Source organism: Salmo salar, chromosome 16 (genome assembly GCF_965601325.2).
Source record: "Salmo salar chromosome 16, fSalSal1, whole genome shotgun sequence".
NCBI lineage: Eukaryota > Metazoa > Chordata > Actinopteri > Salmoniformes > Salmonidae > Salmo > Salmo salar.
Window position 1 is genome coordinate 59,742,252 of NC_138306.1, and position 13,529 is coordinate 59,755,780.

Here is a 13,529-nt window from a genome sequence, read left to right on the forward strand (position 1 = left end):
ACGCCATCACACTGCACACTGCCGTATCCCATCTGGACAAGAGGAATACCTATGTTAGAATGCTGTTCATTGACTGCAGCTCAGCATTCAACACCATAGTAACCTCCAAGCTCATCATTAAGCTTGAGGCCCTGGGTCTCAACCCCGCCCTGTGCGATTGGGTCCTGGACATTGACGGTCTGCCCTCAGGTGGTGAAGGTAGGAAACAACATCTCCACTTTGCTGATCCTCAACACTGTACTCCCTGTTCACCCATGACTGCGTAGCCATGCACGCCTCCAACTCAATCATCAAGTTTGCAGACGACAACAGTATTGGGCTTGATTACCAACAACGAGGAGACGGCCTACAGGGAGGAGGTGAGGGCTCTGGGAGTGTTGTGTCAGGAAAACAACCTCTCACTCAACGTCAACAAAACAAAGGAGATGATCGTGGACTTCAGGAAACAGCAGAGGGAGCACCCCTCCCTATCCACATCGACGGGACAGTAGTGATGGTGGAAAGTTTTAAGTTCCTCGGCGTACACATCACGGACAAACTGAAATGGTCCACCCACACAGACAGCGTGGTGAAGAAGGTGCAACAGCGCCTCTTCAACCTCAGGAGGCTGAAGAAATATGGCTCGTCACCCAAAACCCTGACAAACTTATACAGATGCACAATCGAGAGCATCCTGTCGGGCTGCTCCTTCCATCCAACATTGAAAATTCCACACATAAAAAAAAACTATATTTGTTTTGCTCAGAAAACTTGGGGGGCCAAATAAAACCACCTGCGGGCTAAATTCAGCCCTCGGGCCGCCAGTTGGGCAACCCTGCACTACATGGAACAACAGATAGTCACCCCCCAAAAAAACATCTGAAAGTAAGTTCTGAAGTGTCGGTCCTATATCGGAGAGATATAAGATCAGGAAACATTTGTTATTATTATAATTTGTTTTTTAAACATGTATTTAACCTTATTTTTTGTCACTTTACAAGTGTCCATATATACTTCCATTTAATCTTTTCGACTGCTACTGGGGGACCTTCAGACGAGTCTTGTGAGGCCTGTGGGAATCCGAGAGCAAAAACAACCGACATCTAAACCCCCGAGCCTTAGAGCCTTAGCCTTTAGACTGCTAAATAGTCAGCCAAAAAGCTACCTGGGCTATCTGCATTGACCCCCGAGCTATAAGACTGCTAAATAGTTAGCCAAAAAGCTACCTGGGCTATCTGCATTGACCCCCAAGCTATAAGACTGCTAAATAGTTAGCCAAAAAGCTACCTGGGCTATCTGCACTGACTCTTTTGTTTGTAATTATTTCTCTCTGCATTGTTGGGTTGGGCCCATAAATAAGCATTTCATTGTTAGTCTACAGTTGTTGTTTAAGAAGCATGTGACAAATACAGTTTGATTTGCCGATTTGATTTGCAATCGCCTCCTGGTGCAGAGAGAGACAGAGAGAGACAGACAGAGAGAGAGAGAGAGAGAGAGAGAGAGAGAGACAGACACAGAGAGAGAGAGAGAGAGAGAGAGAGACAGAGTGAGAGAGACAGAGAGAGACAGACACAGAGAGAGAGAGAGAGAGAGAGAGAGAGACAGAGAGAGACAGACACAGAGAGAGAGAGAGAGAGAGAGAGAGAGAGAGAGAGACAGAGTGCAGAGTGAGAGAGAGAGAGTGAGACAGACACAGAGTGAGAGAGAGAGAGTGAGACAGACACAGAGAGAGAGAGAGACAGAGAGTGTAGTGCGCTATATAGTGAATAGGGTGCCATTTTGGACACAGCTGTGGTTTGGTCAGTTACCTGAGAGTCAGTGTTGAGGTGTGTGTGTGTGTGTGTATCATCTCACCTGAGAGTGTTGAGGCGTGTGTGTGTGTGTGTGTGTGTGTGTGTGTGTGTGTGTGTGTGTGTGTGTGTGTGTGTGTGTATCATCTCACCTGAGAGTGTTGAGGTGTGTGTGTGTGTGTGTGTGTGTGTGTGTGTGTGTGTGTGTGTGTGTATCATCTCACCTGAGAGTCAGCATTGAGCAGTGGTATAAAGTAATTAAGTAGAAATACTTTAAAGTACTGCTTAAGTAGTTTTTTTTGGTATCTGTACTTGACTATTAATATTTGACACCTTTTACTTCACTACATCCCTAAAGAAAATAATGTACTTTCTACTCCTTACATTTTCCCTGATACCTAAAAGTACTCATTACATTTTGAATGCTTAGCAGGACAGCAGGTCCAATTCACACACCAAGAGAACTTCCCTGGTCGTCCCTACTGCCTCTGATCTGGAGGACTCACTAAACAGAGAACATCTCTGGTCATCCCTACTGCCTCTGATCTGGAGGACTCACTAAACAGAGAACATCCCTGGTCATCCCTACTGCCTCTGATCTGGAGGACTCACTAAACAGAGAACATCCCTGGTCGTCCCTACTGCTTCTGATCTGGAGGACTCACTAAACAGAGAACATCCCTGGTCATCCCTACTGCCTCTGATCTGGAGGACTCACTAAAACAGAGAACATCCCTGGTCATCCCTACTGCCTCTGATCTGGACACACATGCTTTGTTTGTAAATGATGTCTGAGTGTTGGAGTGTTCCCCTGGCTATCTGTAAATGATGTCTGAGTGTTGGAGTGTTCCCCTGGCTATCTGTAAATGATGTCTGAGTGTTGGAGTGTTCCCCTGGCTATCCGTAAATTAAAAATCAAGAACATTGTGCTGTCTGGTTTGCTTAATATAAGGAATTTTTTATTATTTGTACTTTTACTTTTGATACTTCAGTATATTTAAAACCAAATACTTTTAGACTTTTACTCAAATAGTATTTTACTGGGTGACTTTCACTTAACTAATTTTCTTTTATTCAGGTATCTTTGCTTATCTCTCTCTCTCTCTCTCTCTCTCTCTCTCTCTCTCTCTCTCTCTCTCTCTCTCTTCTCTCTCTCTCTCTCTCTCTCTCTCTCTCTCTCTCTCTCTCTCTCTCTCTCTCTCTCTCTCTCTCTCTCTCTCTCTCTCTCTCTCTCTCTCTCTCTCTCTCTCTCTCTCTCTCTCTCTCTCTCTCTCTCTCTCTCTCTCTCTCTCTCTCTCTCTCTCTCTCTCTCTCTCTCTCTCTCTCTCTCTCTCGAAGACCTGATCCCTAGGACCATGCCTCAGGACTACCTGACATGATGACTCCTTGCTGTCCCCAGTCCACCTGGCCGTGCTGCTGCTCCAGTTTCAACTGTTCTGCCTGTGGCTATGGAACCCTGACCTGTTCACCGGACGTGCTACCTGTCCCAGACCTACTGGAAACCCTGACCTGTTCACCGGACGTGCTACCTGTCCCAGACCTGCTGTTTTCAACTCTCTAGAGACAGCATGAGCGGTAGAGATACTCTCAATGATCGGCTATGAAAAGCCAACTGATATTTACTCCTGAGGTGCTGACCTGTTGCACCCTCGACAACCACTGTGATTATTATTATTTGACCCTGCTGGTCATTTATGAACATTTGAACATCTTGGCCATGTTCTGTTATAATCTCCACCCGGCACAGCCAGAAGAGGACTGGCCACCCCTCATAGCCTGGTTCCTCTCTAGGTTTCTTCCTAGGTTTTGGCCTTTTTAGGGAGTTTTTCCTAGCCACCGTGCTTCTACACCTACATTACTTGCTGTTTGGGGGGGGGGGGGGGGTTTAGGCTGGGTTTCTGTACAGCACTTTGAGATATCAACTGATGTAAGAAGGGCTATTATAAAAACATTTGATTTGATTTACCCATGTTTGACAAACGTGTACTTTTTCCCACCACTGGTGTTGAGTGTGACGATCTCTCACCTTCGAGTCAGCGTTGAGCGTGATGATCTCATCGTCAGGTTCCAGCAGCTTGCAAGCATAGGCGATGTTGATGGCTGTTTCCTGTTTGTCCCCCGTCAGAACCCAGATCTGGAGCCCCGCCTTCCGCAGCGAAGCAATGGTCTCTGGGACACCGTCTTGTAGACGGTCCTCTATACCCGTTGCTCCTAGAAAACCATACAAACATCAACAGCTGTTGCATTAAGACATAACCTTTCCACAGGTCTTCAGCGGACATCGGTGTTGAAGGTATGCAGTACTAGTATGAACCTCCATGGGGCCTCATTGAACATGCAGTTTTTCAGTAAAGTTTGGTATTTATCCATTTTGAATTTGACGGGACAGTGTGCTGTGCGTATCTTCACACAAATCTCAAATGATGCGTACTAGTGGTTGATGAACTGTATTGCGACCCAACATTGTTATTTTGGGGGAATAGAGGCGTTGAAAGCATTAAAACGTAGGCCTGAGGCCTCCCGAGTGGAGCAGAGGCCTAATGAAAGCATTAAAACGTAGGCCTAGGACCTCCCGAGTGGAGCAGTGGCCTAATGAAAGCATTAAAATGTAGGCCTGAGGCCTCCCGAGTGGAGCAGAGGCCTAATGAAAGCATTAAAACGTAGGCCTGAGGCCTCCCGAGTGGAGCAGTGGCCTAATGAAAGCATTAAAACGTAGGCCTGAGGCCTCCCGAGTGGAGCAGAGGCCTAATGAAAGCATTAAAACGTAGGCCTAGGACCTCCTGAGTGGAGCAGTGGCCTAATGAAAGCATTAAAACGTAGGCCTCCCGAGTGGTGCAGTGGCCTAATGAAAGCATTAAAACGTAGGCCTGAGGCCTCCCGAGTGGTGCAGTGGCCTAATGAAAGCATTAAAATGTAGGCCTAGGACCTCCCGAGTGGAGCAGTGGCCTACTGAAAGCATTAAAACGTAGGCCTCCTGAGTGGAGCAGTGGGCTACTGAAAGCATTAAAATGTAGGCCTGAGGCCTCCCGAGTGGAGCAGAGGCCTAATGAAAGCATTAAAACGTAGGCCTAGGACCTCCCGAGTGGAGCAGTGGCCTAATGAAAGCATTAAAACGTAGGCCTAGGACCTCCCGAGTGGAGCAGTGGTCTAATGAAAGCATTAAAATGTAGGCCTGAGGCCTCCTGAGTGGAGCAGAGGCCTAATGAAAGCATTAAAACGTAGGCCTAGGACCTCCCGAGTGGAGCAGTGGCCTAATGAAAGCATTAAAACGTAGGCCTAGGACCTCCCGAGTGGAGCAGTGGCCTAATGAAAGCATTAAAATGTAGGCCTGCCGAGTGGAGCAGAGGCCGAATGAAAGCATTAAAACGTAGGCCTAGGCCTCCGAGTGGAGCAGAGGCCTAATGAAAGCATTAAAACGTAGGCCTAGGACCTCCCGAGTGGAGCAGTGGCCTAATGAAAGCATTAAAACGTAGGCCTGAGGACCTCCCGAGTGGAGCAGAGGCCTAATGAAAGCATTAAAACGTAGGCCTGAGGCCTCCCGAGTGGAGCAGTGGCCTAATGAAAGCATTAAAACGTAGGCCTAGGACCTCCCGAGTGGTAGCAGTGGCCTAATGAAAGCATTAAAACGTAGGCCTGAGGCTCCCGAGTGGAGCAGAGGCCTAATGAAAGCATTAAAACGTAGGCCTGCCGAGTGGAGCAGAGGCCTAATGAAAGCATTAAAACGTAGGCCTGCCTGAGTGGAGCAGAGGCCTAATGAAAGCATTAAAACGTAGGCCTAGGACCTCCCGAGTGGAGCAGTGGCCTAATGAAAGCATTAAAACGTAGGCCTGAGGACCTCCCGAGTGGAGCAGAGGCCTAATGAAAGCATTAAAACGTAGGCCTGAGGCCTCCCGAGTGGAGCAGAGGCCTAATGAAAGCATTAAAACGTAGGCCTAGGACCTCCCGAGTGGAGCAGTGGCCTAATGAAAGCATTAAAACGTAGGCCTAGGACCTCCCGAGTGGAGCAGTGGCCTAATGAAAGCATTAAAATGTAGGCCTGAGGCCTCCTGAGTGCAGCAGAGGCCTAATGAAAGCATTAAAACGTAGGCCTAGGACCTCCCGAGTGGAGCAGTGGCCTAATGAAAGCATTAAAACGTAGGCCTAGGACCTCCCGAGTGGAGCAGTGGCCTAATGAAAGCATTAAAATGTAGGCCTAGGACCTCCCGAGTGGAGCAGTGGCCTAATGAAAGCATTAAAACGTAGGCCTAGGACCTCCCGAGTGGAGCAGTGGCCTAATGAAAGCATTAAAATGTAGGCCTGAGGCCTCCTGAGTGGAGCAGAGGCCTAATGAAAGCATTAAAACGTAGGCCTAGGACCTCCCGAGTGGAGCAGTGGCCTAATGAAAGCATTAAAACGTAGGCCTAGGACCTCCCGAGTGGAGCAGTGGCCTAATGAAAGCATTAAAATGTAGGCCTAGGACCTCCCGAGTGGAGCAGTGGCCTAATGAAAGCATTAAAATGTAGGCCTGAGGCCTCCTGAGTGGAGCAGAGGCCTAATGAAAGCATTAAAATGTAGGCCTGCCGAGTGGAGCAGTGGCCTAATGAAAGCATTAAAACGTAGGCCTAGGACCTCCCGAGTGGAGCAGTGGCCTAATGAAAGCATGAAAATGTAGGCCTAGGACCTCCCGAGTGGAGCAGTGGCCTAATGAAAGCATTAAAACGTAGGCCTAGGACCTCCCGAGTGGAGCAGTGGCCTAATGAAAGCATTAAAATGTAGGCCTGAGGCCTCCTGAGTGGAGCAGAGGCCTAATGAAAGCATTAAAACGTAGGCCTAGGACCTCCCGAGTGGAGCAGTGGCCTAATGAAAGCATTAAAACGTAGGCCTAGGACCTCCCGAGTGGAGCAGTGGCCTAATGAAAGCATTAAAATGTAGGCCTAGGACCTCCCGAGTGGAGCAGTGGCCTAATGAAAGCATTAAAATGTAGGCCTGAGGCCTCCTGAGTGGAGCAGAGGCCTAATGAAAGCATTAAAATGTAGGCCTGCCGAGTGGAGCAGTGGCCTAATGAAAGCATTAAAATGTAGGCCTGCCGAGTGGAGCAGAGGCCTAATGAAAGCATTAAAACGTAGGCCTGCCGAGTGGAGCAGAGGCCTAATGAAAGCATTAAAACGTAGGCCTGCCGAGTGGAGCAGAGGCCTAATGAAAGCATTAAAACGTAGGCCTCCCGAGTGGAGCAGTGGCCTAATGAAAGCATTAAAACGTAGGCCTGAGGCCTCCCGAGTGGAGCAGAGGCCTAATGAAAGCATTAAAACGTAGGCCTGAGGCCTCCCGAGTGGAGCAGAGGCCTAATGAAAGCATTAAAACGTAGGCCTAGGACCTCCCGAGTGGAGCAGTGGCCTAATGAAAGCATTAAAACGTAGGCCTAGGACCTCCCGAGTGGAGCAGTGGCCTAATGAAAGCATTAAAATGTAGGCCTGAGGCCTCCTGAGTGGAGCAGTGGCCTAATGAAAGCATTAAAATGTAGGCCTGCCGAGTGGAGCAGAGGCCTAATGAAAGCATTAAAACGTAGGCCTGCCGAGTGGAGCAGAGGCCTAATGAAAGCATTAAAACGTAGGCCTGCCGAGTGGAGCAGAGGCCTAATGAAAGCATTAAAACGTAGGCCTCCCGAGTGGAGCAGTGGCCTAATGAAAGCATTAAAACGTAGGCCTGAGGCCTCCCGAGTGGAGCAGAGGCCTAATGAAAGCATTAAAACGTAGGCCTGAGGCCTCCCGAGTGGTGCAGTGGCCTAATGAAAGCATTAAAACGTAGGCCTGGGACCTCCCGAGTGGTACAGTTGCCTAATGAAAGCATTAAAACGTAGGCCTCCTGAGTGGTGCAGTGGCCTAATGAAAGCATTAAAATGTAGGCCTGAGGCCTGCCGAGTGGTGCAGTGGCCTAATGAAAGCATTAAAATGTAGGCCTGAGGCCTCCCGAGTGGAGCAGTGGCCTAATGAATGCATTAAAACGTAGGCCTCCCGAGTGGAGCAGAGGCCTAATGAAAGCATTAAAACGTAGGCCTCCCGAGTGGAGCAGAGGCCTAATGAAAGCATTAAAACGTAGGCCTGAGGCCTCCCGAGTGGAGCAGTGGCCTAATGAAAGCATTAAAACGTAGGCCTAGGACCTCCCGAGTGGAGCAGTGGCCTAATGAAAGCATTAAAACGTAGGCCTAGGACCTCCCGAGTGGAGCAGTGGCCTAATGAAAGCATTAAAACGTAGGCCTAGGACCTCCCGAGTGGAGCAGAGGCCTAATGAAAGCATTCAAACGTAGGCCTCCCGAGTGGAGCAGAGGCCTAATGAAAGCATTAAAACGTAGGCCTGAGGCCTCCTGAGTGGAGCAGTGGCCTAATGAAAGCATTAAAACGTAGGCCTAGGACCTCACGAGTGGAGCAGTGGCCTAATGAAAGCATGAAAACGTAGGCCTAGGACCTCCCGAGTGGAGCAGTGGCCTAATGAAAGCATTAAAACGTAGGCCTAGGACCTCCCGAGTGGAGCAGTGGCCTAATGAAAGCATTAAAATGTAGGCCTAGGACCTCCCGAGTGGAGCAGTGGCCTAATGAAAGCATTAAAATGTAGGCCTGAGGCCTCCTGAGTGGAGCAGAGGCCTAATGAAAGCATTAAAATGTAGGCCTGCCGAGTGGAGCAGTGGCCTAATGAAAGCATTAAAATGTAGGCCTGCCGAGTGGAGCAGAGGCCTAATGAAAGCATTAAAACGTAGGCCTGCCGAGTGGAGCAGAGGCCTAATGAAAGCATTAAAACGTAGGCCTGCCGAGTGGAGCAGAGGCCTAATGAAAGCATTAAAACGTAGGCCTCCCGAGTGGAGCAGTGGCCTAATGAAAGCATTAAAACGTAGGCCTGAGGCCTCCCGAGTAGAGCAGAGGCCTAATGAAAGCATTAAAACGTAGGCCTGAGGCCTCCCGAGTGGTGCAGTGGCCTAATGAAAGCATTAAAACGTAGGCCTGGGACCTCCCGAGTGGTACAGTTGCCTAATGAAAGCATTAAAACGTAGGCCTCCTGAGTGGTGCAGTGGCCTAATGAAAGCATTAAAATGTAGGCCTGAGGCCTGCAGAGTGGTGCAGTGGCCTAATGAAAGCATTAAAATGTAGGCCTGAGGCCTCCCGAGTGGAGCAGTGGCCTAATGAATGCATTAAAACGTAGGCCTACCGAGTGGAGCAGAGGCCTAATGAAAGCATTAAAACGTAGGCCTCCCGAGTGGAGCAGAGGCCTAATGAAAGCATTAAAACGTAGGCCTGAGGCCTCCCGAGTGGAGCAGTGGCCTAATGAAAGCATTAAAACGTAGGCCTAGGACCTCCCGAGTGGAGCAGTGGCCTAATGAAAGCATTAAAACGTAGGCCTAGGACCTCCCGAGTGGAGCAGTGGCCTAATGAAAGCATTAAAACGTAGGCCTGAGGCCTCCCGAGTGGAGCAGTGGCCTAATGAAAGCATTAAAACGTAGGCCTAGGACCTCCCGAGTGGAGCAGAGGCCTAATGAAAGCATTCAAACGTAGGCCTCCCGAGTGGAGCAGAGGCCTAATGAAAGCATTAAAACGTAGGCCTAGGACCTCCCGAGTGGAGCAGTGGCCTAATGAAAGCATTAAAATGTAGGCCTAGGACCTCCCGAGTGGAGCAGTGGCCTAATGAAAGCATTAAAACGTAGGCCTAGGACCTCCCGAGTGGAGCAGTGGCCTAATGAAAGCATTAAAATGTAGGCCTGAGGCCTCCTGAGTGGAGCAGAGGCCTAATGAAAGCATTAAAACGTAGGCCTAGGACCTCCCGAGTGGAGCAGTGGCCTAATGAAAGCATTAAAACGTAGGCCAAGGACCTCCCGAGTGGAGCAGTGGCCTAATGAAAGCATTAAAATGTAGGCCTAGGACCTCCCGAGTGGAGCAGTGGCCTAATGAAAGCATTAAAATGTAGGCCTGAGGCCTCCTGAGTGGAGCAGAGGCCTAATGAAAGCATTAAAATGTAGGCCTGCCGAGTGGAGCAGTGGCCTAATGAAAGCATTAAAATGTAGGCCTGCCGAGTGGAGCAGAGGCCTAATGAAAGCATTAAAACGTAGGCCTGCCGAGTGGAGCAGAGGCCTAATGAAAGCATTAAAACGTAGGCCTGCCGAGTGGAGCAGAGGCCTAATGAAAGCATTAAAACGTAGGCCTCCCGAGTGGAGCAGTGGCCTAATGAAAGCATTAAAACGTAGGCCTGAGGCCTCCCGAGTGGAGCAGAGGCCTAATGAAAGCATTAAAACGTAGGCCTGAGGCCTCCCGAGTGGTGCAGTGGCCTAATGAAAGCATTAAAACGTAGGCCTGGGACCTCCCGAGTGGTACAGTTGCCTAATGAAAGCATTAAAACGTAGGCCTCCTGAGTGGTGCAGTGGCCTAATGAAAGCATTAAAATGTAGGCCTGAGGCCTGCCGAGTGGTGCAGTGGCCTAATGAAAGCATTAAAATGTAGGCCTGAGGCCTCCCGAGTGGAGCAGTGGCCTAATGAATGCATTAAAACGTAGGCCTCCCGAGTGGAGCAGAGGCCTAATGAAAGCATTAAAACGTAGGCCTCCCGAGTGGAGCAGAGGCCTAATGAAAGCATTAAAACGTAGGCCTGAGGCCTCCCGAGTGGAGCAGTGGCCTAATGAAAGCATTAAAACGTAGGCCTAGGACCTCCCGAGTGGAGCAGTGGCCTAATGAAAGCATTAAAACGTAGGCCTAGGACCTCCCGAGTGGAGCAGTGGCCTAATGAAAGCATTAAAACGTAGGCCTAGGACCTCCCGAGTGGAGCAGAGGCCTAATGAAAGCATTCAAACGTAGGCCTCCCGAGTGGAGCAGAGGCCTAATGAAAGCATTAAAACGTAGGCCTGAGGCCTCCTGAGTGGAGCAGTGGCCTAATGAAAGCATTAAAACGTAGGCCTAGGACCTCCCGAGTGGAGCAGTGGCCTAATGAAAGCATTAAAATGTAGGCCTGAGGCCTCCTGAGTGCAGCAGAGGCCTAATGAAAGCATTAAAACGTAGGCCTAGGACCTCCCGAGTGGAGCAGTGGCCTAATGAAAGCATTAAAATGTAGGCCTGAGGCCTCCTGAGTGGAGCAGAGGCCTAATGAAAGCATTAAAACGTAGGCCTAGGACCTCCCGAGTGGAGCAGTGGCCTAATGAAAGCATTAAAACGTAGGCCTAGGACCTCCCGAGTGGAGCAGTGGCCTAATGAAAGCATTAAAATGTAGGCCTAGGACCTCCCGAGTGGAGCAGTGGCCTAATGAAAGCATTAAAACGTAGGCCTGAGGCCTCCCGAGTGGTGCAGTGGCATAATGAAAGCATTAAAACGTAGGCCTAGGACCTCCCGAGTGGAGCAGTGGCCTACTGAAAGCATTAAAACGTAGGCCTAGGACCTCCCGAGTGGAGCAGTGGCCTAATGAAAGCATTAAAACGTAGGCCTAGGACCTCCCGAGTGGAGCAGTGGTCTAATGAAAGCATTAAAATGTAGGCCTGAGGCCTCCTGAGTGGAGCAGAGGCCTAATGAAAGCATTAAAACGTAGGCCTAGGACCTCCCGAGTGGAGCAGTGGCCTAATGAAAGCATTAAAACGTAGGCCTAGGACCTCCCGAGTGGAGCAGTGGCCTAATGAAAGCATTAAAATGTAGGCCTGCCGAGTGGAGCAGAGGCCGAATGAAAGCATTAAAACGTAGGCCTGCCGAGTGGAGCAGAGGCCTAATGAAAGCATTAAAACGTAGGCCTCCCGAGTGGAGCAGTGGCCTAATGAATGCATTAAAACGTAGGCCTGAGGCCTCCTGAGTGGTGCAGAGGCCTAATGAAAGCATTAAAACGTAGGCATGAGGCCTCCCGAGTGGTGCAGTGGCCTAATGAAAGCATTAAAACGTAGGCCTAGGACCTCCCGAGTGGTACAGTTGCCTAATGAAAGCATTAAAACGTAGGCCTGAGGCCTCCCGAGTGGAGCAGAGGCCTAATGAAAGCATTAAAACGTAGGCCTGCCGAGTGGTGCAGTGGCCTAATGAAAGCATTAAAATGTAGGCCTCCTGAGTGGAGCAGAGGCCTAATGAAAGCATTAAAACGTAGGCCTAGGACCTCCCGAGTGGAGCAGTGGCCTAATGAAAGCATTAAAACGTAGGCCTAGGACCTTCCGAGTGGAGCAGAGGCCTAATGAAAGCATTAAAACGTAGGCCTGAGGCCTCCCGAGTGGAGCAGAGGCCTAATGAAAGCATTAAAACGTAGGCCTAGGACCTCCCGAGTGGAGCAGTGGCCTAATGAAAGCATTAAAACGTAGGCCTAGGACCTCCCGAGTGGAGCAGTGGCCTAATGAAAGCATTAAAATGTAGGCCTGAGGCCTCCGGAGTGCAGCAGAGGCCTAATGAAAGCATTAAAACGTAGGCCTAGGACCTCCCGAGTGGAGCAGTGGCCTAATGAAAGCATTAAAACGTAGGCCTAGGACCTCCCGAGTGGAGCAGTGGCCTAATGAAAGCATTAAAATGTAGGCCTAGGACCTCCCGAGTGGAGCAGTGGCCTAATGAAAGCATTAAAACGTAGGCCTAGGACCTCCCGAGTGGAGCAGTGGCCTAATGAAAGCATTAAAATGTAGGCCTGAGGCCTCCTGAGTGGAGCAGAGGCCTAATGAAAGCATTAAAACGTAGGCCTAGGACCTCCCGAGTGGAGCAGTGGCCTAATGAAAGCATTAAAACGTAGGCCTAGGACCTCCCGAGTGGAGCAGTGGCCTAATGAAAGCATTAAAATGTAGGCCTAGGACCTCCCGAGTGGAGCAGTGGCCTAATGAAAGCATTAAAATGTAGGCCTGAGGCCTCCTGAGTGGAGCAGAGGCCTAATGAAAGCATTAAAATGTAGGCCTGCCGAGTGGAGCAGTGGCCTAATGAAAGCATTAAAACGTAGGCCTAGGACCTCCCGAGTGGAGCAGTGGCCTAATGAAAGCATGAAAATGTAGGCCTAGGACCTCCCGAGTGGAGCAGTGGCCTAATGAAAGCATTAAAACGTAGGCCTAGGACCTCCCGAGTGGAGCAGTGGCCTAATGAAAGCATTAAAATGTAGGCCTGAGGCCTCCTGAGTGGAGCAGAGGCCTAATGAAAGCATTAAAACGTAGGCCTAGGACCTCCCGAGTGGAGCAGTGGCCTAATGAAAGCATTAAAACGTAGGCCTAGGACCTCCCGAGTGGAGCAGTGGCCTAATGAAAGCATTAAAATGTAGGCCTAGGACCTCCCGAGTGGAGCAGTGGCCTAATGAAAGCATTAAAATGTAGGCCTGAGGCCTCCTGAGTGGAGCAGAGGCCTAATGAAAGCATTAAAATGTAGGCCTGCCGAGTGGAGCAGTGGCCTAATGAAAGCATTAAAATGTAGGCCTGCCGAGTGGAGCAGAGGCCTAATGAAAGCATTAAAACGTAGGCCTGCCGAGTGGAGCAGAGGCCTAATGAAAGCATTAAAACGTAGGCCTGCCGAGTGGAGCAGAGGCCTAATGAAAGCATTAAAACGTAGGCCTCCCGAGTGGAGCAGTGGCCTAATGAAAGCATTAAAACGTAGGCCTGAGGCCTCCCGAGTGGAGCAGAGGCCTAATGAAAGCATTAAAACGTAGGCCTGAGGCCTCCCGAGTGGAGCAGAGGCCTAATGAAAGCATTAAAACGTAGGCCTAGGACCTCCCGAGTGGAGCAGTGGCCTAATGAAAGCATTAAAACGTAGGCCTAGGACCTCCCGAGTGGAGCAGTGGCCTAATGAAAGCATTAAAATGTAGGCCTGAGGCCTCCTGAGTG

The 13,529-nt window shown here is 49.7% G+C and overlaps 1 protein-coding gene across 1 annotated transcript in view; it reads right to left on the reverse strand.

Moving 5' to 3' along the window:
• The window catches only part of atp10a (ATPase phospholipid transporting 10A), a 206,094-nt gene that overhangs the window by 37,223 nt on the left and 155,342 nt on the right, over window positions 1–13,529 (reverse strand). Inside the window, exon 13 of the mRNA XM_082962802.1 lies at window positions 3,796–3,980. Within this exon, the coding sequence (XP_082818928.1) occupies window positions 3,796–3,980 (185 nt within the window). The remainder of the gene's footprint in view (window positions 1–3,795; window positions 3,981–13,529) is intronic.